Source organism: Nycticebus coucang, chromosome 6, assembly GCF_027406575.1.
Source record: "Nycticebus coucang isolate mNycCou1 chromosome 6, mNycCou1.pri, whole genome shotgun sequence".
Classification (NCBI taxonomy): domain Eukaryota; kingdom Metazoa; phylum Chordata; class Mammalia; order Primates; family Lorisidae; genus Nycticebus; species Nycticebus coucang.
Genome location: NC_069785.1, coordinates 24,867,069 through 24,893,150, shown reverse-complemented (window position 1 = coordinate 24,893,150; position 26,082 = coordinate 24,867,069). Strand labels below are relative to the sequence as shown.

General features: G+C 36.7%; 1 protein-coding gene across 2 annotated transcripts in view; it reads right to left on the bottom strand.

Moving 5' to 3' along the window:
• PRKD1 (protein kinase D1) overlaps nucleotides 1–26,082 on the bottom strand; it is a 295,125-nt gene that overhangs the window by 59,546 nt on the left and 209,497 nt on the right. The window contains exons 3-5 of one of the 2 annotated variants that reach the window (XM_053595452.1): nucleotides 17,300–17,431; nucleotides 15,737–15,897; nucleotides 10,291–10,314 (exon numbers count right to left, since the gene is read on the bottom strand). In XM_053595452.1, the coding sequence (XP_053451427.1) occupies nucleotides 10,291–10,314; nucleotides 15,737–15,897; nucleotides 17,300–17,431 (317 nt within the window). The remainder of the gene's footprint in view (nucleotides 1–10,290; nucleotides 10,315–15,736; nucleotides 15,898–17,299; nucleotides 17,432–26,082) is intronic. The other variant, XM_053595453.1, reaches the window with a different exon arrangement.

Sequence of the window (26,082 nt, the reverse complement as noted above, 5' to 3'; positions counted from 1 at the left end):
TGAGAGGACGTTCTATACAAGGATATTATGCTTACAGTTGTAAAATCACTATTCCAGTTCTATAAAGAAAAAAATATAAAGCATAATTATTCTAGAAAGGCTCAAGTTTTGCAGAGAAGTCCAGGGAGCTTATAAAGATAGACCAAAGGTTTGCTAAACCAGAATCATGAATATATCAGACATACTTGTAATGGAATTGAAGGATAATTAAATCCACGGGTTAGGTCCCTGCTCAGTATCCTTTAATAACTATTCATACATCCAATGATCCAGTTTTCAGTGCAGACTAAACTGAAAGTTATGTTTTTCCACAGTTGGAAAGTTTTAACATTCAGAATAAAAAGATGACCTGATGTTACACTTTCTTAGCAGACTTAAATGTTCTCAGATTTGGAAAATCCTATGAAAAGCTGGTCAAACCACTGTTGTACTTAATTTAAGATACCTAGTTCTAGGCTGTGCCATCAGAGCCAGCTTAACACAGGGGTATTTACTATACCCCAGGGCAATTTTATTAGAAGAGCAGGAATAAATCTGCTAAACTGAACTTTTTCTTCTCATCGGACACAGGTACATTCACATAGACACTGCCATTAACTACAAAAACCAGCAATATTCTCAAGAAGCCATTTATTTATAACCTTCCAGTCATTATTACAAAAGAAATTTTAAAATATTGGAAGCTCAGGAAAAAGTAATTGGCAGTTACTCTGTGACCCAAGGACCATACTTGGCACAGAGTAACAACTCACAAGCTACATAGCGTGCCAGCAATTAAGACTTTCATACTATTAATAAAGAGCATCCTCCTGCCATTAATGACATTTAAAAAAAATTAACATCAGCTCGTAATCCAACCAGAAAGACTTATTATAACCTTTTATAGTCCCAAATATAATTAACAATTTTCAATATGGCCTATATATCTAACTTAAATAGTAAAACTTTAAAATCTTGAGACAGGGGTGCATTTATGGTAACTTCTCATGCAGAATTGATTTCCTGCTGGAAGGAGATTATTTGAATGCTTTACTTTGACCAGATAACAAAGGAAAGGAAGAGTGAGGAAGCTGCCTGAAGTTTTGTTTGGAATATTCACTTCTACCTTTCTGAGAGTGCACACACATATATTTGCATGTGCTTTCAAATCAAGACAAAAAAGGAACATGGAGCCACTAATAATTTCCTAAGTGTTTATGGGGTATTTATTCATTCTTCTTTTTTTTTTTTTAAATTATGCTATCACCAATGGTATTTTTGAATAAAGTTTTCTACATTATTGCTTATGCATAAAAATTCAATTGACATACACAAACATATATTTATTTTGTTTCCAGCATCAAAACATGAAACAAGGATTTTGTCAATATATGTGTGTAAAACCAAAGGCTTTGCAGAATAGGCTATTGGCCTGTAATAACAAAAGAGATTTCATTATACATAAACTTTATATAAAAACTACATTTAAATTCTTCATTAACTTCTTTTTTTGATTACTATAAATTATTAATGTATATAGTACTTTAGAGTTTTAAATAACACCTTTCTTTTTAAAGTTAATTCTAGTTAAGAGAAATTTGACCTTACCCACCAACACCCACACCAGTGAAGGTTACTAGGTTTATTAGGTTAACTAAATTGTATTTAAAACAATTTGCACTATTATTTGCTGTTCCCGTTTGGCCCTGTGTATTTGGTGAACAAGGGCAATCTACAGGATGATTATTTTTTATGGGAATAGGAGGGAAGCTGACATGTTTTGGAAAGAGGGCAGCTATATTTTGTTTTATTCTGCTTCATCAATATGTTCATAGCAAAAACTGGCTCAACATCTGAAGAATGTATCTAAAATTCCATTCTCCATAACTATAGGAAGCACATGCAGAAGAAGGCACTTCCAAATTCAATTTTTATATTAGTCCTGGGCCCTATGAATCGTCCTTTTCATCACTGGAAGATTTTGGTCAAACTGCAGATGTGGAACTTTTACAAGAATTGACATAGCTGTAAAACATGGTATTGGGTTAGATGCATGTAAATGATTTGATCTGGCAAATCACAGACGATGAAATATATCAAGGTCCCTTTTCTGTACTCAGAAAACAGATCAGACACAGCAATCACGGATGAAAGAGAATATGAGAACAGAACAACGATGAAAGTCAACTTTTAAAGCCAGGAATAGAAATTAAATGAAGAGTATAAATATAAAAAAAAATTAAAATCTAGTTTGTAAAGCATCTGTAAAATTCTTACGTAGATAGTGTTTCATTTGAAATGACTGCCAAGTTAGAACACTAGGCACTGAACATCCACTTCGAGGGACAACGTATCCTGCCTCCTCTTGTAGAGACTGAATTTATTTTTCAACCTGGTTTGCTAAAATTAATGACTCAGCAAGTTGGAACCTTCCCAGGAAACTATCGCTTAGATTACATTATGGAAACTCCAACTGCCAGCATGTCCTTAAACACTTAACAGGACTGAAACAATTTCCTAACAAGGTATATTCCACTTGGCAGTTCAAAATGAACTCTTTTCATTAGTGAAGCTAGAAAACAGGGGAGAAATATTACCTTTACTTGGGGTTTGTTTATTCTCACTCATGTAAAAATCAAACACAAAATTTCTTGAGATAAAAGACACTTATAAAAGGCATGAATCAAATGGAAACTCCTGGAGCATTAAAATATTGATATTTATGAACTGAAACTCTTTTCACAGCCTCATATTGTGTCTGGATTATGGGAGACATAAACTCCCCTTACGTTAAAGAGAAATAGAAAAGCAGAGAATACTTTATCATATATACATATGTATATGCATCACTTTATAAATGTGTCTGAATCACAAGACAATGAGCTGCGAAGGGAAGAATAATGTCTTAACTGTGTTTGTTTTCTACTGAAGGAAAGAAGTGTCTGGTACACGGCAGCAGTAATAAGCACTGTTTGACCTGAACAGAATGTATGTTTTCAAGAAATAAATGCATAAGAATGATGGATGAGGCATTTCAATAGAACACAGAGTGCAATGCAAGCTTTTAAAATTTGATACTACATGAATCATAACTTTGACACATTTCCTTTACCAGACTTCAACTGTAGGAGAAGACAACTGGCTAAGTTGTCTGCAACTGCTTCCTTGTACTTGTCAGTCGCTTCTTACCCCTTTGCGAATAAAAATTATGCAAAACTCATCTGCTCTAGAAAGAGAGGGGTGACAAGCTCAAATACCTATAGGCTGTTAATACTAGTAAGTGGCTCTCGGGATCAGGCATGCAATGGGAATGGTGGAGAGTGGAGTAAATTGGTGGGGGGTGGGCTCCGTGTAAAAGGGATGTCCCCTGCACAGACACTGCTAATAGCTGCCACGGGAATGTGCCAGTACAGTGCTGCCAGACCTTTTAGTTTTCCAAAAGAAACAGGAAATCTATGGGTGTTATGAAGTAACTTTATCTAAATGTTGGCAACTAAAAAAAAAACAAAAACAAAAAACAAACCAATAATGATGAAAGAAACACTGGGCCAGTCAACTTATCTGGGGACTAAATCTGGTCCACAGTGAATCTGAGATCTCCGCACTAGATCTAGACAGTGATGGAAAACACTTTTCTAACTTTGACAGGCGCATTAAACCACTGATACATCATGACCACTAGTGTGATCCCCATTTTACAAGTACGGAAACTGAATCACAAAGAAGTTCATCATTTGCCCAAGACACATGGCTTGTAAGTGGAACTCGGGAAGTTTTGCTCCGACATAATAATAGTTACTCTCTCCCTAGACTCTCCCCAACTTTCACGCTTTTGTGTGTGTGCGCTAATATAGGAAACAAAGTATTTTCTTACCCTCATTTAGTCAGTAAGGAAGACACAGAAGACAACGAGAATAATCAAACTGCAGTGCGCTCTACATGCTATAACACAATGGAAACATCATGAACCTCATAACCTCGATCTGCAGAAGATACTTCAGAACCAGCTCGTCTGTGCTCAGAAGACAGCGTCTGAGTCATGCAAGTTTTCTAGAACACGGTGACTAGCTGAATAAACAGTTTCTATTGTACAGCATCACTTTGGTTAGCTGCCTCTTTTCCTATTTACTCTAGTTGCTATTATTCTTAAAAGATACTGGCACACCTGTGCACAAACCAATTCAACAAAATATTAGTCCTCTATCCCAAAGGCTTTAAGATCTAGCATTTTGCACTATCATACAAAGAACAGTGCAGAGTAACACGGGGAGACAGTTGGTTCCTAATGCCATCAAGATGGCTCTATCAAAACTAACAAGTGTGTCGGGGCAGATCCTCCAAGGAGGCCTTATTCAGTTAATAACATTCTCTATGCCCAGTGAGTTTGCTGTCTGGTAGAATCCTAGACAGGACGAAACTGAGGTCATTGACCTTCACATTTGCTCTTGCCCTCATTTCTCACGGACAGTTCCCCTTATTCCTCAGATTGTAGTTCATGTGTGACCTTCTCTGAGAGGCCTTTACACCACCCAACGTGCTGTCTACCGTCTACGTTCTGTGACTCTCTGTCATCGCACTGTTTCCTCCAGAGGCACTGCTGCCCTGAAACTGCCTTAGTTACCTATTTGATCAATGTTTTTATTATTTCCTTTCCATTAAATATAGGTTCTGTCTTGTCTATCACTGAGTCACCAACTTCTGGAATACTGTCTTACCCAGAGTAAGTGCCAATATATATGAAGTTCTGAAGAAAAGAGAAACCATATCCACAGCAGAAGTGCGGGCTCGTTCAGCACGGGCATTTCCTGATGAGAAGACTTTGTGTGACCTCAAAGTGAGTCTTGCCATCCTATTATATGTTGGGTATTATTAACAATTAAAATTTTATGCAGGACAACTCAGTACTCCCAATGCTCAAAGTGCCTGGAAATTTCTTTTTATATATTCTGAAACCTGTTTATCCACTTAGGAATAATTATCTAACCCTCCATAGTTGCTGTTGGTAAAACATTGCTGTAAACGCTCAGTCTGAGACGGATCACTTTCTGAATCAAAAAGGAACAGTCGTGTTCCAACAATACTTATATGAACACGTTACTTCTCATAAAGGAAGTTAGGGACTTCCCAGCACAGAGAAGTCCTTTGGTAACAAATATGAAAACCCCTGAGACATGGCGTTCACCCAGGACCACGTTTCCAGGCCTGTGATTCAGTGAGTAGAGGTGGCCTGTTTGGTAAGTTTCAAAATGTTTGGTGCTATTCTGATTCTACATCCATTGAACACCCTGCCAAAACCCCTAAATAGTACAAATAAAAGCTGATCAATACTTTTTCACAACAGTGGGCAGGCAGGAAAAAAGTGTGCCCTCGCTTAGTGGTGATGCTGCATTTTACAGTGTAGAATCCATTTCTTAATGTTTGCAGCAATTTGTAAAAGCTTTTAAGTAATAACATATATAATCTTTTATTAAAAACATAAGGCAATCTGGATTTGCTGAGTGCTGAAGTCCTCCTGGAAGTCACATTAACTTTTCTATTGCTTCGCTTTTTGAGTAAACAGAAGTGAAGGGTAAAGTAACCTTACTATTTTCTTAAATGATCCACCCTTTTCAGGGAAAGCATCAGAACTGTTCAAGAATTGTGGCAAATTATATGCACTGTTCTCTCAAAATGTCAGTTTCCAACATCCTACACCTCTATGGGTTCCTGGAGGAAAGGGGAGACATAATGTAAGTAGGATTTCCTCTCTTTTTACGGAAGGCAATGTGAACTATGGCCATGCACTCTAAACGTGTGCAATAACGAAAAGGGCATTTCCACTGAGGAAGAAAATAACTGCATGTCAGAAACTTCTGCTTTGAGGTTTTGAGTGTCAGATCTCGACTGCACATAGAAAGTGAACTGGAGAATAAACAGATTATGTGGGAAAATAAAAGACAGCGATTGTAGGAACAAGCATCCCCACAGTACTTGACCTTGCCTGCGTCTATGAGCTCACTGGAAGTATGATTCAAATAGTCCGGACAGAGACTGGCCAATTGATTACTGTCTTGGAGACACCAAGGAGAAGCTGGGAAAGCATGCCATGAACACAGCCCAGTGCTGCAAAGGCTGGAACTTCCCCCTTCACACATGGTCCACAGGACAAGTTTACAGTGTAAGCTCAGCCTGCAACACTCAGTGGTGAATACCTAGTGCTGTGTGCACGTGCTTGTGACACAGGGTAAGGACCAGAGACTAGATTTCAATGGATACCAACTACAAAAAGAGAAAGAGAAGAAAAAATAAGAAACTTTTCCTTTACCTGCCCACGGGTTTTAAAAATACTTGAAAACACTAACTCGGTGAAATGATATCACTCAAGTGGATATTTTCAGTGCATGGCTAAAGAAAAATAGATACCATCACAAGTTAGAAGAAAGAGGCATACCGGTTTATAACTTCTGAACACTGTCTCAACTTGCGTTTTACCATATTTATTCCCCAAATAGCAATACCCTCACTCTTCATGAAGAGGGAGAGAGGAATTCATCTAATCAAATTTAACAAAGTATCAGAAAGCTATGTCTAATGAACCAAGTAAAATAATGTAACTCAGCATTTCTGAAAACATGGATTAATATTTTGCAGGGGTCCTCAAACTACGGCCTGCGGGCCACATGCGGCGGTGTGATTGTATTTGTTCCCGTTTTGTTTTTTTACTTCAAAATAAGATATGTGCAGTGTGCATAGGAATTTGTTCATAGTTTTTTTGTTTTTTGTTTTTAACTGTAGTCCGGCCCTCCAACGGTCTGAAGGACAGTGAACTGGTCCCTTGTTTAAAAAGTTTGAGGACCCCTGTTTTAGAGGCTGAATTACTTCTAGTTTTTAGAGGTCTAATTTATAGCACCGATTCCAATCTTCCACTCTCTTTCTCATTACTATTTCTTCTTCACAAGTCTCCCCCCACCCCCTCACTCCTTTTTTTTTTCTGGGCATAGTCATGAGGACACCTAAGCTCTCAAAGTGAATGTCAGCAATCTTTTTTTTTTTTCATATTACTCAGCTAGGAGCTCCATAGTTATGAGAAGTCAGGAATTAAATGAAAGGAGACTTAAATCTGGCCAGGCCTGGCAAGACATTAGATGGACACAGATGGTTAGTAAGGAAATGACCATTTTTGGTAGGAGGGTTGTGTTTTGTGTTTTGTGAGGAGTGTTACAAGGACGTGGCACCTGAGGGACACACAGGTCCTTCAGAGTCATCGTGAAAGATCTAATTGTTCCTCAACTCTCTGTCTATGTAAGTATGGGACATAATGTCCCCATCCCCAGTGGGGGTCTTGGAGAACTCTCCTGTAGTGTTCATATTTATGACTGCACATCTGCAGGTTTTCTTCATAATGTACACATATGAACACTTAAAGGTGTTGAATGAAATCAGGTCACCGTACCTCAGAGTAGCCCTCCCAATCTGTTAATTTTCTGCAGGGCTCCATCTTTAAAAACCCACCACTAGAAAAATCATCTGATTCTCAGGAGGCCACAAATTGCTGGTTAAAAAATTCTATGACATTTTTTCCTCACTGAAAGTGTATACTACCCAGGTTTGAATTTGGAGAACCAGTTTACACATCTTGCAATATCTGCCAAAATACTACATGGGTGTCGTGGTGCATATTTATATGGAAAGATGACTTTTAAATTCAGATAAATTACTAGGATTCCTGGACCTCCAGAGCACAAGAGTAACAAAGTCTCACTTCTAGATAGACTTTGGCTACATTGCAAAATATCCTGGAAAATATTCATTTAGGCAGCAAATACCATCATAATACTATCATAAGTTCTATCATTCAGGGTAATGTTTTGTTCATTATTTGCTCATTTGAAAATAATCTACTTTGACTATTATAAAGTGCATCAGGATCATATCCAATTATAGATAATACTATTGATTATAGATAATACTATTCATTTTTTCATAAATGAAAATAGTAACTAAATGTATCATTTGGAGGTAGGGGGATTTTCCAGGAAAGCTTGCAATCAAAAGCTCCTTTGAGTACAATGTTCATCTTAATTAAATGTAAGTCAGCAAATCCTTATGAAATTAATAACAGTTTATTGCAAATTGTTATTTGGAAAATCTGCTGCACCCTACATACAAAGTTAAACTGGATACTGTCCAAATTTCATAAAAAAACAAAGAATTCAAAATATAAGGTTATAAAATGGTCAAATCAGGGATAGCTTTTAGAATCAGCAATTTATTTTCCAATAATTTCTGTAGGGTGGTCTGAATGTTAAGAATAACCAAAAATACTAGGCTAGAAGCATTTATTTCCACCAAAAATGAGTTCTGGTGGAGAGCCTCTTAGCCTCAAAGGTAACTTTTTGAAGAACTATTTGCTTCTAAGAATATGACCTACTAATAACTAACCCAATCAACAAATGTTTATTGAGAACCTACTAGTAGTTTTAGAAATGTTCAAAAAATACATAAGGATACTTATCTCAGCATTGTTTAAAACTGAAAAACAGAAAGAACCTCATCAGTATGAAAGATTAACTATATAAATTAATACATACCCTTGTGATGTAATACCAGGAAGCTTTTACAAACACATATAATTTTTGTTGGCATGTGGTCTATCTATGCAAGCTTTAGGAGGTCAAAGGATTTATCTATTTTTACACTTATGTGCCCTTTGCAAGCCTGAGAGTGTAAATTGACCCAGATATACTAATCATGGAACAATGAATAGGTTTCTATAACAATTCTGCTACTTACATAACTGTCTCTAATATTTCTCTGAGGAAATTTTGATCAAATCTTATACATTATTTCCTTTTAAGATATTCATAAGGAAAAAAGTCAGTTGTCTTTTTTACAAACTCGATATAAACAAAGTTCAGGAAAAAGAGCTTATGCAGAAAATGATCTTATTTCCAGCAGGAGCTGTCCTGTGAGGGCCTGGTTGCCTTTAGATTGTAAAACTTCCACAGAAAATCAGATGCTCTTCAGGCCTCCTTTCTGCAATCAGTTTCCTACCACAACGCAGGATATGGAAGAAAAAAATGCTTCCTGTCCTCATTTGGCTTCATGCCCGAAGGGTTATTTGAAGGGAAAGATACTCATTTGCTTTTAAAATTGTGTCTAGAATGTTAAATTGCCATTTTAAATCACAAATCAAATTTACAAGCCTATAAAAAATTAAATTTACCTAGCTTTCACAGTGAACTTTTTTTTCGAAGTACAGCATTTTCTTAACAAGCATGATTTTCCAAAAATGATAATTTTCTATTATTGAAACACATTTTTTTTTAAATTTTAAATCTCATGAATCAGAAATCTTGACTCATCAAGGACCATCAATAGGACCATCTTATAATGGACACTAATAATGGTACTTGAAATTTATATTCTTATGCAGGAAAATAACAGTATGTCAATTCTCAAAGGGACAGACACAGAAATACTGGAAACTAATTAACAAGTAAACTGGTCAAAACAAGTCATCATAAGAAGGGCACTAACATAGACTCTGCTTTCATACTTGACCTAAATATCTCCCATCCACGTTCGGGTTAGTAATTGCTTAAGACCAAGAAAGAGCCAGTGTTGGAGGGGGGTTTAATCAACCTTATTGAAAGAAATTTGTTTCTTTTCCACATATAATTTCTGCTTAGGATTGAGAGCTTGGTATTTCTACTTGCATACCATGTTTTTAAAAATGATTAAGAGACGTTGATAATACATAAGGTTTAAGAGATCCTTTCTTGAAAAGGTTAAGTTCAGGAACTGTAACAAGCAGTCATAGTCATCTTCAGTCACCACCAGTTTGAGGCTTTACTGTGCTAACTGAACCCCTGCCTGTTGACGGTGTCCCCTACATCAGGGTGGCTTTGTGCTCCTTGGGTTAGGACAGGGTTCCCCAATGGATGGGTTTCAGTTCACATGGTTCTGGGTGAAGGCTGACTACATTCTGTTTTATTCTCAACCTGTCTGCTCAGTTGCACAGAAAAGACACCAGCGATAGAAAATCAATTAATCAATGGGCAAAATTTGACCTACTGAATCTAATTCTATTATTTTAATAATTTCATTGCTCTTTGTCTTATTGAGAATGAGGAATGGTTAAACAAGAAAATACAACATTCACCTGCAGGCTTTCTGCAGTTCAATGAGTTGGATTCTAAACTAAGCTCTTTCCTATTTATTGTCATAGAGTCAGTACAGGTCATTGGCTGATGTCAATCTAATATTATAACATTGGTTTGAAAAACATGGTAAAGCACATTCTTAGGGCCAGGTGGTATTAGTACATACCTCAAAGCCAGGACTCACAGGAGACTGAAAGATGAAGTTATAAGAGCAAAAAGCAGGCAAAGGTGCAGAATGAAAGGAGAAAAAAAGACAGGAAAACAATGTTATTGGAAGAAAATGATGCACATTACTCAATAATGTTCCACATTGCTATATTTTCAAAGAAAAGCAAAGTGTTATACCAGTCAGTCTGTGGCCACAGAGACATCTGAGTTGCAAACTGCTTTTAACATTTAATCAGAACTATAGACACAAAGTCAAGTCTGTAATAATGCAGTTTACAGCATGAACTGATAGAGGTGAAGTAAAAAAAAATGAACTTGTCGTGGTCTCAGTGATGAAACATGGTTCTTTCATCTTGTTGAAAATAAATCATAGTCAAAATGAAGCATTTTCGACCTTTAAGTGAAAGATTAGATTTTCTTCACAATAATTCATCCGCTCTCAAAGGGAAAAGAAATAAAAAGGTCATCAAAGTAATCAAATGTTACATAGTTGTTATCCGCCTGCAGGCAGGAATAAGCTGATGAATAATCAGTATCAGTCAGTGGTTTCCAAACTGGAAAAGTTCAATAGTGGATGAGAGTTTTAATGAGAGAAATCTGCCCACAGTCCATGCTTTGCTCATTTTAGTATCTTTGATGTATGTCATTGTCTCCTATCTGATTTCATTCAAAGTGGAAATACCATTTGAAAGTAGAAAGGCTAGAAGAAGCAGTGTCAATGAAAAATATAAGATAGAGCTTGATTAAGTAGACAACACTTACCTGGTAATTTATATGTTCTTTTTTATCCTTGTTCACACAAGCTTTTTTTGGGCAGGTGTACCTCATAACTCGAAAACAACTTGAACTAAAATACATTTCACTCTTTTTCATAACAAAAACACGTGACTGTGTTTTGAAATGTGATTTCTTTTCCAGTGTTGAATGAACTAATGCATGTTGAGAAAAACCCTATTATGTTTTCTGAATCCCATTAACCTCATTTGCAATCTACAGCAAATTTTTTCAGAAACTTTGTGACGTTATGTACATTGAGGTTCTGCCAAGATGAATTGTTACTCAGTACTATCTGTTAACATTTCTGCATTGACAGGAAACATGTGCAGAACTCATGGACAACAACTACTCATTTGAAAAAATCCGAAGCTGACCTTTAAGAAAAGATTATGGGGCAGCGCCTGTGGCTCAGTGAGTAGGGCGCCGGCCCCATATGCCGAGGGTGGCGGGTTCAAACCCAGCCCCGGCCAAACTGCAACAAAAAATAAAATAGCCGGGCGTTGTGGCGGGCGCCTGTAGTCTCAGCTGCTCGGGAGGCTGAGGCAAGAGAATCCCGTAAGCCTAAGAGTTAGAGGTTGCTGTGAGCCATGTGACACCACAGCACTCTACCTGAGGGCGGTACAGTGAGACTCTGTCTCTACAAAAAAAAAAAATAAATAAAATAAATAAATAAAAGAAAAAAAAAAAGAAAAGATTATGACCCTGTTTGCAGGTACTCTGTTGAGATATTTGCATGCAGAGGTGGCAAAGCTGTCCCTCTGGGAAAGGAAATCAAGTGTTTCAATTTTCAAATAAGATAGTGTCCATTCCATCTGTATATCCAATATCCAAAGCTCATTCTTTTCCTCTAATTAGTAGCCTTGTACATCTTTATTGTGGGATCACACCAAAATTCAACTTCAGCTGCTTGCTATTTAGTGCATGTATCAAGATAGTCTGTGCAACACATTCATTCCCTGGTGGCCGAAGATATCATTTCCCATAGCGTATGTTTTTCCCCACAAGATGTTCATTGGTTTTATGAGGACAAGGGCTTCCATATTTGAGTTAATTTAGGAACACTAATTTCATTATAGCAAGACTTCTTAATTATGCTTAATAACTACTGTGATGGCCAATACTTAGATGAACCAAAAGGTATTTTTCAATCTTATTTGATCAAGATAAAGTTTTTGCAGAATATTTTATGGGGCATTGTTTTAAAGAAAAATTATGAGAAACACTTAGATATCTCCAACTTTTTTATCTTGCTATCCATTTAAAATCACCACAAATGTCAGTAGATTACCAAGAAAAAAGAGAGGTTTTGCTTCCCTTTGAAGGAAGATCATATGAATTATAGTTTTGCATCTGAGATAAGAAGTACCAAAGGAAACGATGCTTATTATGCAAATGATACTTGTATCCCAGGATGATGGGGCACATCACTTTCAATATAGCACCCAAAGAATTTGTTTCCTGTTATTGAATAATGTAAATTTATCCATTTTCTTTTAATTGACTGATAGGGATCTCAGAACTTTAATTATTTATTATTCTGATATCCTATTTTATTCTTTCCTCACATCACCTGTGTTGAAGAACCCCAATGACTATATAACTTCCTTTGCTATTGTCACTTTAAAACATTTTTATCGAGGTATAATTTATATGAACATGTAATAGTCTAGGTGTACAGCCTGATGAGGCTTTGCACGTGCACATCCCCGCATAACCTGTACTGAGATCAAGACACAGAATATTTCCAACCTCGTGTGAAACTCACTTCTGCTCCATCCCAGTTGGCTCCCACCACGAGGAACCATTGTTCTGAAGTATCTCAGCAGAAATTGGTTTTGCTTGACTTGAACTTCATACGCTGGACTCAGAAGTATATACTCTTTTGTGGCTGACTTCATTCTTTCAATATTATATTGTGAGATTCATCCGTGTTGTTGAGTAACTCAGTAATTCAGTAATGCCATTGCCAAACCGTTCATAAACTCCATTCTCTGACTACACCAGGATTGGCTTCTGGTTTCAAGCTATTATTCACAAGGACATGAAGAACGTGCTTGTAATACATCTTTCTGTGCCTGTCTCCACACAGTTCAGTTACATAGATACCTAGAAGTAAAACTGCTGAGTCAACTGCTGAATCACATGAGATGGGTATGTTCAGCTTTAGAAGATAACTGCCAATCTGTTTTCCAAAGTTGTTGAGCCAGTATACTCTCCCAGCAGTGGTGTACCTATGCTGCTCAGTAACTTCACCAATACATGCTATCCTCAGATTTTCTTTCCATATCTGACATCTTGGTGTAAGTATGGCTCATTAACTTTAAACTCCTGAATAACTAATGATGTTAACCATATGCTGTTTACGTATTTTGCTATATTTTCAGCAGGGATGCCTATCTTCTAACTTCTCTGTAAATGTTCTTTATACACTCGTGAGAGGTTTTTATACAATGCATTTTACTGAAATGTCTTCTCCCACCCTATTACTTACTTTTTACTCTCTTGATGGTATATTTTGATGAAAATAATTTCTTAATTTTAATGACACCCAATTTATCAAAATTTTTCCTTTAGCATCAGTGAGTTGAGGCCTGTTTTAAAAAGCTTTTCCTACCCAACGTTCTAGTAGAAACTCTTCTATGTGATCTTGGAAGCTACCAATCCATGACTTTGCATATAGTGTCTGGTAGGACCAAGTTTCACATTTTTCATGCGGATATCCAATTGGTCTGAGAAATATTTGTCATGATAGCCATCCTTTCCTCACAGCAGTTTTATTTGTGTCTTAAATCAATTGGCCTACATATGCATACAATTTCTGGATTCTGTTCTATGTCAACTGGTTTATTTTTCTGTCCTTGTGTTAATACCACATTGTCTTAACACTTAATTCTCAATATTTGACATTTTGTAATACCTTGTGTTAACCATGGCTTTATAGAGTGTTTGGCAATTCTCCAGCTTTGTCGTGTACCACAGGTTCTCAGCCGCAGCACTAGTGACATTTGGGGCTGGACGTGTCTCCCCGGGGGGAGGCTGCCCTGTGCACTGACCACTCTGGGACTGGACCCTCAAATTCCGACTGCCTTAGTTGCTCTTAGATGCCTTCAAACTCTTGTCCTTTCATATTTTATTCACCTTTAATAACTGGCCCTCACAGGAGAGTTGACCTGATAAAAGCTCTTCTCTCGTACCTACGAGCATAGTTCTAGAACAGATTATCATTAACTTTTTGCCTAAGACAAACTTGCCTTATGTGATTCCAATTGTCTCTGACTTTTCCCAATTATTATAAGAACACATGCAAATATGAATAAAAAGATGCATAAAGTATAGAGAAATAATAGAATCATTTAGTAGAACTTTATGGAATAATATATATTCATATGGATACAGTCTGAATAGTTACAAAAATGTAACATATTCTTCTAGTTATTGGCAAAATTAGTACCTTCTTTCTCCCAATCAGTGCACTTAATGATATACTGAAAACACAAGAAAGCACCCAAAGAAAGCTCTGTAAAAACTGAGTATGGAATGTTGGTGGCACCTGTGGCTCAAAGGAGTAGGGTGCCGGCCCCATATACCGGAGGTGGTAGGTTCAAACTCAGCTCTGGCCAAAAAAATAATAAATAAATAAACTGAGTATGGAATGTTCCTCTTTATCAAAATGAACATTCATTTTAGTTATATGCCTGCTTTATGCTATAACAAAATTTAGGTGATATAATCATCACAATAAAATATTTTCCAAAAATCAAGTAATTAATACAACTTATTACAGATGTCTTCAAAATTTACTTCCCATTTCCATTCCAAGAAGGATCTTTTTAACCTCAATGCTACAGTAATTAAAAAAAAATTGTTCTCTCTTTTTATGATAACTAGGTTATAAATACTCCTCATACTATCCATTGGGAGATGGGATGCGTCAATATGGGAAATTTAAAGCCTCAAACTATAATCCTATTCCAGAATAAATTTTTATTTTAAAAACTCACTACTTAAGTGAGTAATAAAACTTAAGTTTTATTTTAAAAACTTACTACAATATTTGTTTTGTTTTGAATGTTTGGAAAATGCAAATTTAACTTTCAGAAAGAAGAATATTTAAACGATATCCATAAGATATATAGTTTAGAACTAATGGAAATACTTGACATGTTAAGTGCTCCTTTTCTCACCAGGTTTATCAATCAATGTCCGTCAATAAACTTGCATGTGTGCTACTAATCCTAGGCGATAAAGACTTTCCTATAGTTTCACGAGAGCAAATTTCAAATTTTCTCTCAAAATAAACACTCAGCCATGCCACAGATTCCTCTAATAATCTTCAGAGAACATTTTTTATCTCTGGTTTCTAAATTTTGACAAACTATGTTTTGCAACATTAACACATTAGTTGGTGCTGCTCTGGCCCCATGACCATGATAAAACCTCACATATTTTATAATTTCACTGAGCTCAGTGATAAAAAAGCAGACTCAAAGCTGTTGGATATTTGATGAAGCAGTGACCAATCCACAGCACAGGCCCTGAGGAAACACTGTCATTAACACCCTCGCCGTGTCCCCCCTCCTGGCACACTGTCTGGGACTGACACTGTTATCACATCATCCCACAGATTTCTCATGTAAACGGGGAAATGGATAAACAGGAGGCCATACCAGAAGGGGCTCATCAGGGGCACTGGTGGACAGCTCAGCAGACGACGTGCGGACGGTGTTGAGCCCGGTGAGGGAGACATTCGAGAGCCTTCTCCGCCTCACACCACTGCAATTGTTGGGGATTTTAAAAGCACATCTCTTATGGTAATTAAGCCCACATCCTAGAAAGAGAAAATAAAAATAACTTTTGTTCAACCATATATCAAAAAGCTATTTCAATATTAGTTGTAAAGTATACATTTAATAAAATAGTACTGCTTGCATTTTTCTTGCGGTCATTTAGAAATTCAAATTTTCACTTGAGCTTTTTCTGATTTTCTCTTCCAATTTGGACATGAATTCTAATCATAGTGGACAAACTCTGCAACTATGCTAGTTACCATTTTTTAAAACATCTGTGATATAATGGACTTGGGCTTTGATGGATCTAACAACACAACTCCCAATAGATTGTCTGAGCCATTTTTGGCTGCCCCAAGTTCAAGTGTGAATGGACACAGAAGGCAATGTGAATCACACTGCATCACACCTCTTGAATCCTGGCTCCACAACTGGCTTTTCTACGTGGCCTTGAGCAGATTACTTCTCCTCAGTTCCCCTGTCTGTAAGATGGAGATAATAACAACTACCATGTAGAATTATTAAGAAGATACGTAAAATACCTCACATGATAGCTTCCATGATGGTTGGTGAGTGATCAATACTTGGAAGATTTCCCACTTAGGGAAGTATCATTTTCCGTTCAATATTTCTACTGTTCATATTTCCCATGCAGCTGGAATTCACTACTTAGAATCCACGTATCACATAGCAGGCCACACAAATTTTCATAAAACTACACTCAAGGCAGAGTTTCTTCCATATCACTGACTCCTAACTTCCCTCCTCACAGAAATTCAAAAATTGTGGGTAGTTTATTTACAAGTTGCATCACAAATGTTTGGTCATTTTGGTTAAAGTTCAAACAGCACTATCTTCCAAATCAAAGAGAATAAGATTTTATTTATTTATTTATATCTTTGTATTCTTTTTTTAGTTTCAGGTGAATTTTGACAGGTAAGATTTTAAGATGATATCCTGTTGTTCCAGCACCTTGAATCCTTCAGTTCAAGGAGTTCTTTCCACCAGCGTGATAAAACTGATATTGGTAGAGAAATGCAGGTTCAAGTTCAAGTTTGCCACTCAACAGGTGAATGCCCTTGGATGATTTGATTAACCTCTTGAAACTCTGCTCATTTCAACAAACGTGAAATACCTATAATTCCCATTTCTGGCTTACTTTAGCTGAAAATTTTATTTTTACTCTGTTGCTTAAACATCCTGAAAAATACAGGAGAGAAACACATCCATAGGATAGAGGTGGAAAGATGTGCGAATCAGGGTTCCCCATTAGAACGTGTATACTACAGACACAAAAGTTTAAGAAATAAACAAAACAGAATCCATGCACCCCAAAATGCCTGGGAGATAATTCTAAGAGAAGGGCACTGTAAGGGAGGACAGAGCATAAGCAGACCGTGCCAGCATGCATCCAGCCTGGTAGAGCAAGAAGCCTTCATTTACCTTCACATTTCAGGCCTTGGCGCACCAGCCCCCAGAGCATCTCTCCACAGTGATCACAGAAAGCCGGAGCTCTGTAGGAATGAACAAAGAGGGCGTGCGGCCGAATCTGAAAGTCCTCGAAGGTGGCAGACGCTGTAAAAATAGCAACATTGAAAAATAACTTGAATGGATACCCTGATCTGTAAATAATAAGTATGCGAGATAATCAATATGGAAGTGTGGACAGAGCAAAGTTGGGGAAGATAAAACAAAACACGGCTTGTACTTTCAGCCCTTCCACTTCTTGGCAGCCACAGTTGTACAAGTCCTGACATAGCAGCCCTTCTCCCTGCCTGGCAGTTTCTGACCACTTTCAAAACAGCTGAAATGCTAGAAGAAAAGTATGAATGAAAGGATATCAGCCTTATTTCCAAGTACCTGATGTTACTTAAAATACTTTTGCTTTTTCACTTCCCTACGTAAACTGGCAAGGTCTTAAAAATATTAATGAAAATAACAAGTTGATGAATTCAGAAAGACCTGAAAATAATGTACTTGTGTATGACACTACTCGGGAAGAGGTATCCTAGAAGTGCAGAATCCAGCTGACAGAAAGGTAAGAAATCTGAGCAGCCTCTTCTTGGAAAGCAAGAACTATTTGAACTCTTGGGCAATAGAACCGATCCCTAACCAAGCATTCTCTTCACCAACCCCAATAGAGGGAATGAATCCACTCACTGTGAACTGGGTCGGCTCTTTCAGAAATACACTTCAGCAAACCTTATTTGTGCTGCAAGATTCTTTGTGTTAATGCTTATCATTGCTTAATCTATACGGCACTTGTGTAGAATATTGAAATGCCCTGCTGTTGTTTTTATTTAAATTACACATTTGCATATGATATTTTTATATTATAAAAGTGTTTTGTGAGGGTTTTTTTTTTTTTTTTTGCTTGTTTTTCAAGTCAAGAAGTAGAAAGGGGTCAGAGTATTGAAACTAAAAGATCAGCCCTTCTTGGAAAGTTCTCATAGGAAGTTATGGATCTTTCCAGACCTCTTTGCATCCAGAAGCTTGAAGCTGAATCTGCAGAGTAGAGAGAGTAGCATCCTGGCAGTCAGAAGAGCTGGGTGAGCCTCTGCCTTCACATCCCACTTAACAATCCTGAGCCTCAGCTTCTCATCCTTAAGAGGAGAAGGTCTGTCTGATGATGACTTCTCCAGGGCGGTAAAATTTAAACTTCCATCAATATTAAAATAGAACTGTACGCACTTGATCTGTTAGGTTTCACCAAGAGAGATTTTTTTGGCAAACCCAGGCCTTGAGTAAATCCTATTCTGGCTTTCTTTCCCTTCCTCCTTAAGTGAAACAAGTTTAGGAAATTTCATATCACGTTTCCCCCTTCAAGATTCACAAAATCACGTTCAATACTTTTTCTAAGTAAATTCGTTAAAATGTGTGATTTGGGTACCAATCATCTACTTTGATGGTTTGGTCAAATGTCTCTAATTTTGTGAGTGCTAAATTCTCTTTAAAATTGGTCTCTCATGCTCATGTATAAAATTTGATTTTTAAAATGTCAAAGGAAATAGTTAAAGTAAATACTTTATGTCAACCATTAACTCCTAGCTTCTTCCCTCATCCCTAAAGTTATCCCTCAGACCAAACAAATATGACATTACTACGGCAGCAATTAGTTGAATAATTGCTGTAGTTTTCAAAATAAGGAACACCGGGATTTGACAATACAAATACAAAGCTGTGTTCAGACATTTTTGGAATTAGTCAGGAAGAATATAAATAATTAAAGACTTTCAATGGCACCCCGCCCCCTAATTTATGTCAGGTAAAATTTGTTTTCTCAATTTTGAAGGGATTTAACATTCACAAGCAGTTGGCACCCTTGACTTATGTTTAAATGCCATATTTCTAAAGTTCAATTTTAATATTCTCCTGTTAATTTTGGAATAATTAAAAACATTTTTAAAATAAAACTACCGAGTGTGTAAGAGTTTTATACCCATTTGAAATCAAAGCACAACACCCATTCATTATGAATTTACCTGTTCTGCACCCTCGGGGAAATCAGCATTAGCAGAGTGTATGCACATCGTCTCGCCTAATCACAAAATTGCACTTCAGAGATAATCGCTTCGCACGGGAAAACAAAGTGCATACTGTAATTCCATTTCATTTAAGTTTAGAAATCAAAATGGACAGATAAGAATAGGAATAGTCAAGTGTCTAGAGATTCCAAGAGAGGAACAATGTGCTATCTGTCAGTTTATCATAATCCATCAGCTGACCTAAATTAAAACCATATGACAGGGCAGCAAGCTAAACGCAATGGGCTCCTTACATGGGTATTTGTGTCTCTCTGATTTGCTCCATTCACAGTCTATTGTTATACTCCACTGTACAAGAGAAAGAGAAAATGACATGCTTTTCTTAGTCACTGAGCATTTGAAACAGGTAATTGAGCCCCAAACCCTAAGATAGTCAGTAGTTCTTTGAACGTTCATTATAAGTTGTTGACAAAATGGAATAAACTGTTTGGTTAGCAGTACGGAAGAAATGAGGCTCTTGAAGCAAAATAAATAATCTTTGGAGGTCAAAATTATTTGCATAATAAAATAAAATAATGTCAGATCTTCAAAAAATTTCAGTAATTTTTTTTTCTGGTAATTTTGGCTACTTGGGAGAACCATTAACTCTTTCTGGCTATGACAAGTTAGAACTGATATAATAAGAAATTCACAACACATGGTAAACATTATCTCATTCCATTTTTTCAATCCATCTATGATACAGATATTCTTATTTCCATTTTAAAGTGAGAAAACTGATGCCCCAGAATTAAGGGGCTGCATTAGTCTACACAAGGTCAACACCAGAATCATACAAACTCTCTCAGCCGTTATGACTCAACTCACCACATTTCTTTGACCATAAAAACACTATGGATTATATGTTGCACCTTTTACGTAGCATGGAAAATATTTTTTTAACTCTGTAATTAAATATGTTAACAAATTTATCCTTATCTCAGAAACATTAAAAATATGGGAGAAATAAAATTCCATGAAATACAGTATAGAATAAAATTAATTCAATTCAAGATTAAAAAGTCTTTTAATATGCTTTCTGCACCAAGTCCACATTTAGAATTCCCCTCCAGACAAACTGGAGTTAGGAACAACTACTAAATTTTTAATTTTTACAAAAACGGGAGGTAGTGCATAGTTCACAGTCATTTAGAGAATTACAAGTGATAACCATAGCACCATATTGAATTGATTGGTTTGGCCCAAAGCCAAATTTTATTTTATATTTTTATTAAAAACTGGGAAGCTTGGGTGGCACCTGTGGCTCAAAGGAGCAGGGCGCCGGCCCCAGATGCCAGACGTGGCAGGTTCAAACCTGCCCCCGGCCAAAAATTGCAAAAAAAACAAACGGGGAAGCTTGCTTACGAAAACTTAATTTTTCCTTAGCCTCTGAAATATTTAAAATAGTTTCTGGATAACAACCTTCACACACACACACATATTAGAACCTTCTTTATAAAGAGCCCCTAATATTCTTCTGTAACTTCTACTTGGTGGTCATGGTTCTGAAAACAAGAATTTAAAACTGAGGCATTTTCATATATTTAAGACAGTCATGTAGGCCCAATAGTCCTAATAATCTGAAGCCGATTAGTCCTAATAATCATGTTTTATCTTACATGTTTTATCTGCAATATAGTATGTATTGGAAACAGAAAAATGACTACCTGTTATGAGTTGAAGCAAAATAAGGATTATAGCCTCATAAGTAATCACAACACAAAATGCAGGAATGAAAACACGGAAGAATGGCTAAGTCTGTGAGGTCTGTCAGGAAAAGACCCATCAAGAAGGGCCCCTGCACAGAATCTTGAAGGGTAAAGAATATTTTGGAAAGCAGAGAATTAGATAAAGAAAAGAGGAGGCATTTTTATATAGTCTGATTTTATTTAATTATACATGATTCATATGTCTTTGTAGTTATTGTGGGTTCCTGACACTTCATCATCTTTGATGTACAGTCAGGGTGGTCAGCCAAGTGGCTTCCAGTTGTCCATGAGGTGAGTAACCGAGAGATGACACTGGACCATTTCCATACTATTGTGACCAGAAGTGTGACAGGGCTTGTAAAGTTCAGCCTGTGGTGGCACCCACAGCACATCTACCTTCACCCCAAGGTCCCCAGGCCCCGAGGCTGGGCATGTTTCCTGCTTCTCTGTTGATCTCAGTCTCTCCCAGATACTTTCATGTCTGACTCTCCCTTCAAACAACCATGGTTCAAGTTTCCCTCAAATTTCACATTCTTTAATACCTGAAAACATCTAGAGTTGGAAGGAATCCACAGCTCACCAACAACAAGAACATTCAATAAATTCTTGCTGAGACACTTACAATAGCGTCTTCCAGATGGCTGAAGAAACAAAGAAGAGAATCTCCATTTCTGACTTAACCTCTGACCAGAAAATCGTTAGTGAGATGCAATAATGGGAACTTGGGAGGCTGTGAATATTTCACCTCAAAGATCATAGCAGCCAATAGAAAAAAAACCCTAATTCCGGCAACCGGGTGACCTGTGGGAACTTACTTCACCTCTCTGAACCTCAGTGTCCCTTTCTATAAAATGGGCTTTATGAAACTCTCTTTGTTAGGCTAAAAAAACTGGCACAGCTGGGACACAAAGTGATCATTAACCCAGTCCTTGGTATATACCAGTGGCAGCTGTCACAAACGGTTGTCAGCATAATAATAAAGACTATGGGATTTGTGGTCAGAAAACTTGAGGGTAATTATTATTGTCATAATCATCAAAACTAATGGAGGGAAATATTGCTTATAAGTCTCTTGCCAATCCAGGGCACTTAAAAATCAAGGGCTAAAAACTATTATTATTCGTTCTCTCTACCATTTCATAAAGAATATGTTTCCACTCGAGAGGAAATTGCTTTTCTATCCACTGTTCTGGTTAACACTAACTAAATAGAGCTGAGTCCATAGGGCTGTGTCTAGTGGCTTCACTAAAATGAATCAATTAACAGTTGGGAATTTCAGTAGAGAAAGAAGGGTCACCATATCCTGATGTGACTGAATGACAAATGCCACAGCTGGAAAGAGATTACAGAGCATCTCAGGTCAAGAAAGAATATAAATGGTTGCCCCATGTGTCTTACATAGAGGAAAAAGAAAATTAAGTACAAATGTCATGGAGTCAAATTCTAGCTAATGAGTGCAAGCTCTGCAGGCACCCTGAACAGAGGCAAAGAAAGGTCAAGTCCGTTTCTTAGAAAGCTCCATCATGTACGAGAGACTTATACCCTTAAAAGGATAATGACCTAATTTACATGAAGAACACCAGCATACAAATTACCCTTTAGACTTCTTATAAAGGTATGGTAGACAAAGGCTAAGTACAGTATTATACAGAAATGTTCTGACAGGCAGCAGGGTTTCTTAGGACAAATAGCTTCACTGTTGTCAAATACATTTGCACTTAGAGACACCAGGCTGAGGTCTTATATGCTTTGCTTCAAGTTTCTTTTAGTCTCACTATACTTTTCATAAGAACAGATGCTTATTTTTGATCCAAACAACAAAACTCTCAGGAGCTGTGAAATCTGCTGGGTATTCCCACTTGAGCAGAAGCAACAGTTCCACAATTGCTCAGCCCGAGTCAATGCTTGCTGACCGGGCACCTGCAATGTGCAGGGTTGTCCTGGCTGCGGCTCAGGGGTGATGAGAGGAAGGAACTTGGTACCAAGAGGCGCCCTGTATTCTTTATGAAAAAGGAAGGTGGCTGATTCAGTTGATTCACTTCAGCTCTTCAAAAGAGGTTTATCAACTGAACATCTCATAGTTTATTTTTTTCTTTATTTTATTATTAAATCATAGCTGTGTACATTAATGCAATCATGGGGTACCATACACTGGTTTTATAAACAGTTGGACACATTTTCATCACACTGGTTAACATAGCCTTCCTGGCATTTTCTTAGTTATTGCATTAAGACATTTATATTCTACATTTACTAAGTTTCATATGTACCCTTGTAAGATGCACCGCAGGTGTAATCCCACCAATCACCCTCCCTCTCTCCCTTCCCCATATTCTTACGTTGTAACTGGGTTATAGCTTTCATGTGAAAGCCATAAATTAGTTTCATAGTAGGGCTGAGTACATTGGATACTTTTTCTTCCATTCTTGAGATACTTTACTAAGAAGAATATCTTCCAGCTCCATCCATGTAAACATGAAAGAGGTAAAGTCTCCATCTTTCTTTAATATTCCATGGTGTACATATACCACAATTTATTAATCCATTCGTGGATCGATGGGCACTTGGGCTTTTTCCATGACTTAGCAATTATGCATTGGGCTTCAATAAACATTATGGTACAAATATCTTTGTTATAATGTGATTTTTGGTCTTCTGGGTATAGATACAATTTATATAAAGTAACATTCATTCCTTTTTGTGTGAAGTCTCAACAAACACATACAACTATGTAACCAAGATCACAATAAGATATAGAACAATTCTACCACCACCACCCCCAACTCAATTTTCCTATTTCCCTTGGTGGACAATCCCTTTCCTATAGTTTTCCTCCTCACAACCACTGATTTATTTCCTGTCCCTTTTACAAAATATACTGTATAAATGCATGCTTTTGAGTCTAGCTTCCTCCAGTATTATGCATTTGGAAGTCACCCACATTTTGTTCGTCCATAGCTCATTCCCATTTAACGATGAGTCATATTTCATCTTGTTAATACGCCACAGTTTCTTTGCCTGTTCACCAGTTGAATCCTTTCTACACAATCAGTTTATTCATTTACCAGGGAATTGGGGCTAAGCATCAGCTGGCAGTTGAGGAAGGTAGGGACCCAGAGCGGACAGCAGCAGGCTCCCTCGAGATGGAGGTTGATCATATGTTTATTCGTGATTTGTCCAGGCCGTTCGTATAACATGAGAACTTTATTGTTGGAAACAGTTTTTACAACACTGGACAGCAAATGACTTTTAGTGTCCAATAACATAGCTTCATTACTGTTTTCACTTATAAGCCTCAGGACCTCTCTGTACTTCATTTTTCTCATCTTTGAAATAAGTATAATTAATTCAAAGAATAGTTGCTAGAATCATTTAAATAAGGAAACATTGAAAGTACGGTATACTACTACTTGGCATGATATTATCGTAGTATACAAAATATGATAAAATATGATAGACATATTTTCACTTATATATAGATTTATAATAATCATATTTTACATGGTTTGCAAAAATTAACTCAAATAGATCGTAGATTTAAACACAAACCTAAACTATAAAACTTCTGGAGGAAAATCTAGGAGGAAATTTCTATTACCTTGGTTTAAGCAAAGATTTCTTAGATTACAAATCAAAAGTGTAACTCATTTTTAAAAATTGATAGACCACCAAAATTAAAAACTTCTGGCCTTTGAAAGACTTGTTAAAAAAATGAAGAAAAAGTTACAATCTGGGAGAAAATATTTGCCAAAAATACTTTTGCTAACGTACTTTTATCCAAAATATATTTTAAAAAACTCAACAATTTCTGAGGAAGCAAATGATCAAATAAAAAATAAGCTAAAGATTTGAAAAGAAAGATCAAAGACTCTACAGGAGTGGCAAATAAGCCCATCATTACTCATTACAGTACTTTGAGATTACCAGGCTTGGGTAAAAACATGGGGATTGTAATCACCATTTATGATATTCTTTGAATCCCAGAATTATTCTGTGTTCAAATATTTAACTTACAAATTTATGTGTTTTGGGACATACCTCACTCATATGCAGGAATATCCGCATTTCATTTAGAATCTTGTATCATTTTCCATCTCTGTAATTGAAATCATGAACTGGTGCTTCTTAAGGGAATATTTGGAAGATGAAGTCATCATTACCAAGTTTTAGAAATATCACAAAGAATTTCAGATCATGATTTTTAAAATCTAAAATTAACTATTTTAGAGAAGTCTTTAATTAATTTTGTGCAATGATATTCATGTTATAAGTTTATTTTAAATTGACAATAATAGTACTTATTTATGAGGTGGGGTTTTGATACATGTGTGCAATGAATACTAATCAAATTAGGTAATTAGCTTACCTATCACCTGCCACCTCAAACATTTATAGTTTCTTCACAGTGAGAACAGAATTTTCTCATCTAGCTATTTTGAAATATGCAACGTATTCTATTACTGTTAGATGCTATTGCTCTGTTCTGCAATGAAACTTTTTTGATTATCAAAATGCTCTGACCTGCCATTCGATTCTATAATTCCTTTACTAGGTTTATACCCAGAAGACCAAAAATCACAATATAACAAAGACATCTGTACCAGAATGTTTATTGCAGCCTAATTCATAATTGCTAAGTCACGGAAGAAGCCCAAGTGTCCATCGACCCACAAATGGACTAGCAAATTGTGGTACATGTATACCATGGAATACTATGCAGCCTTAAATACAAATGGAGACTTTACCTCTTTTATGTTTACATGGATGGAGCTGGAACATATTCTTCTTAGCAAAGTATCTCAAGAATGAAAGAAAAAGTATCCAATGTACTCAGCTCTACTATGAAGCTAATTTATAGCTTTCACATGAAGGCTATAACCCAACTATAGCACAAGAATATGGGGAAAGGGCCAAGGGAGGGGCAGGGAGGGGGGAGGTTAGGGTGGAGGGAGGATAATCGGTGGGGCCACATCTACGGTGCATCTTAGAATGG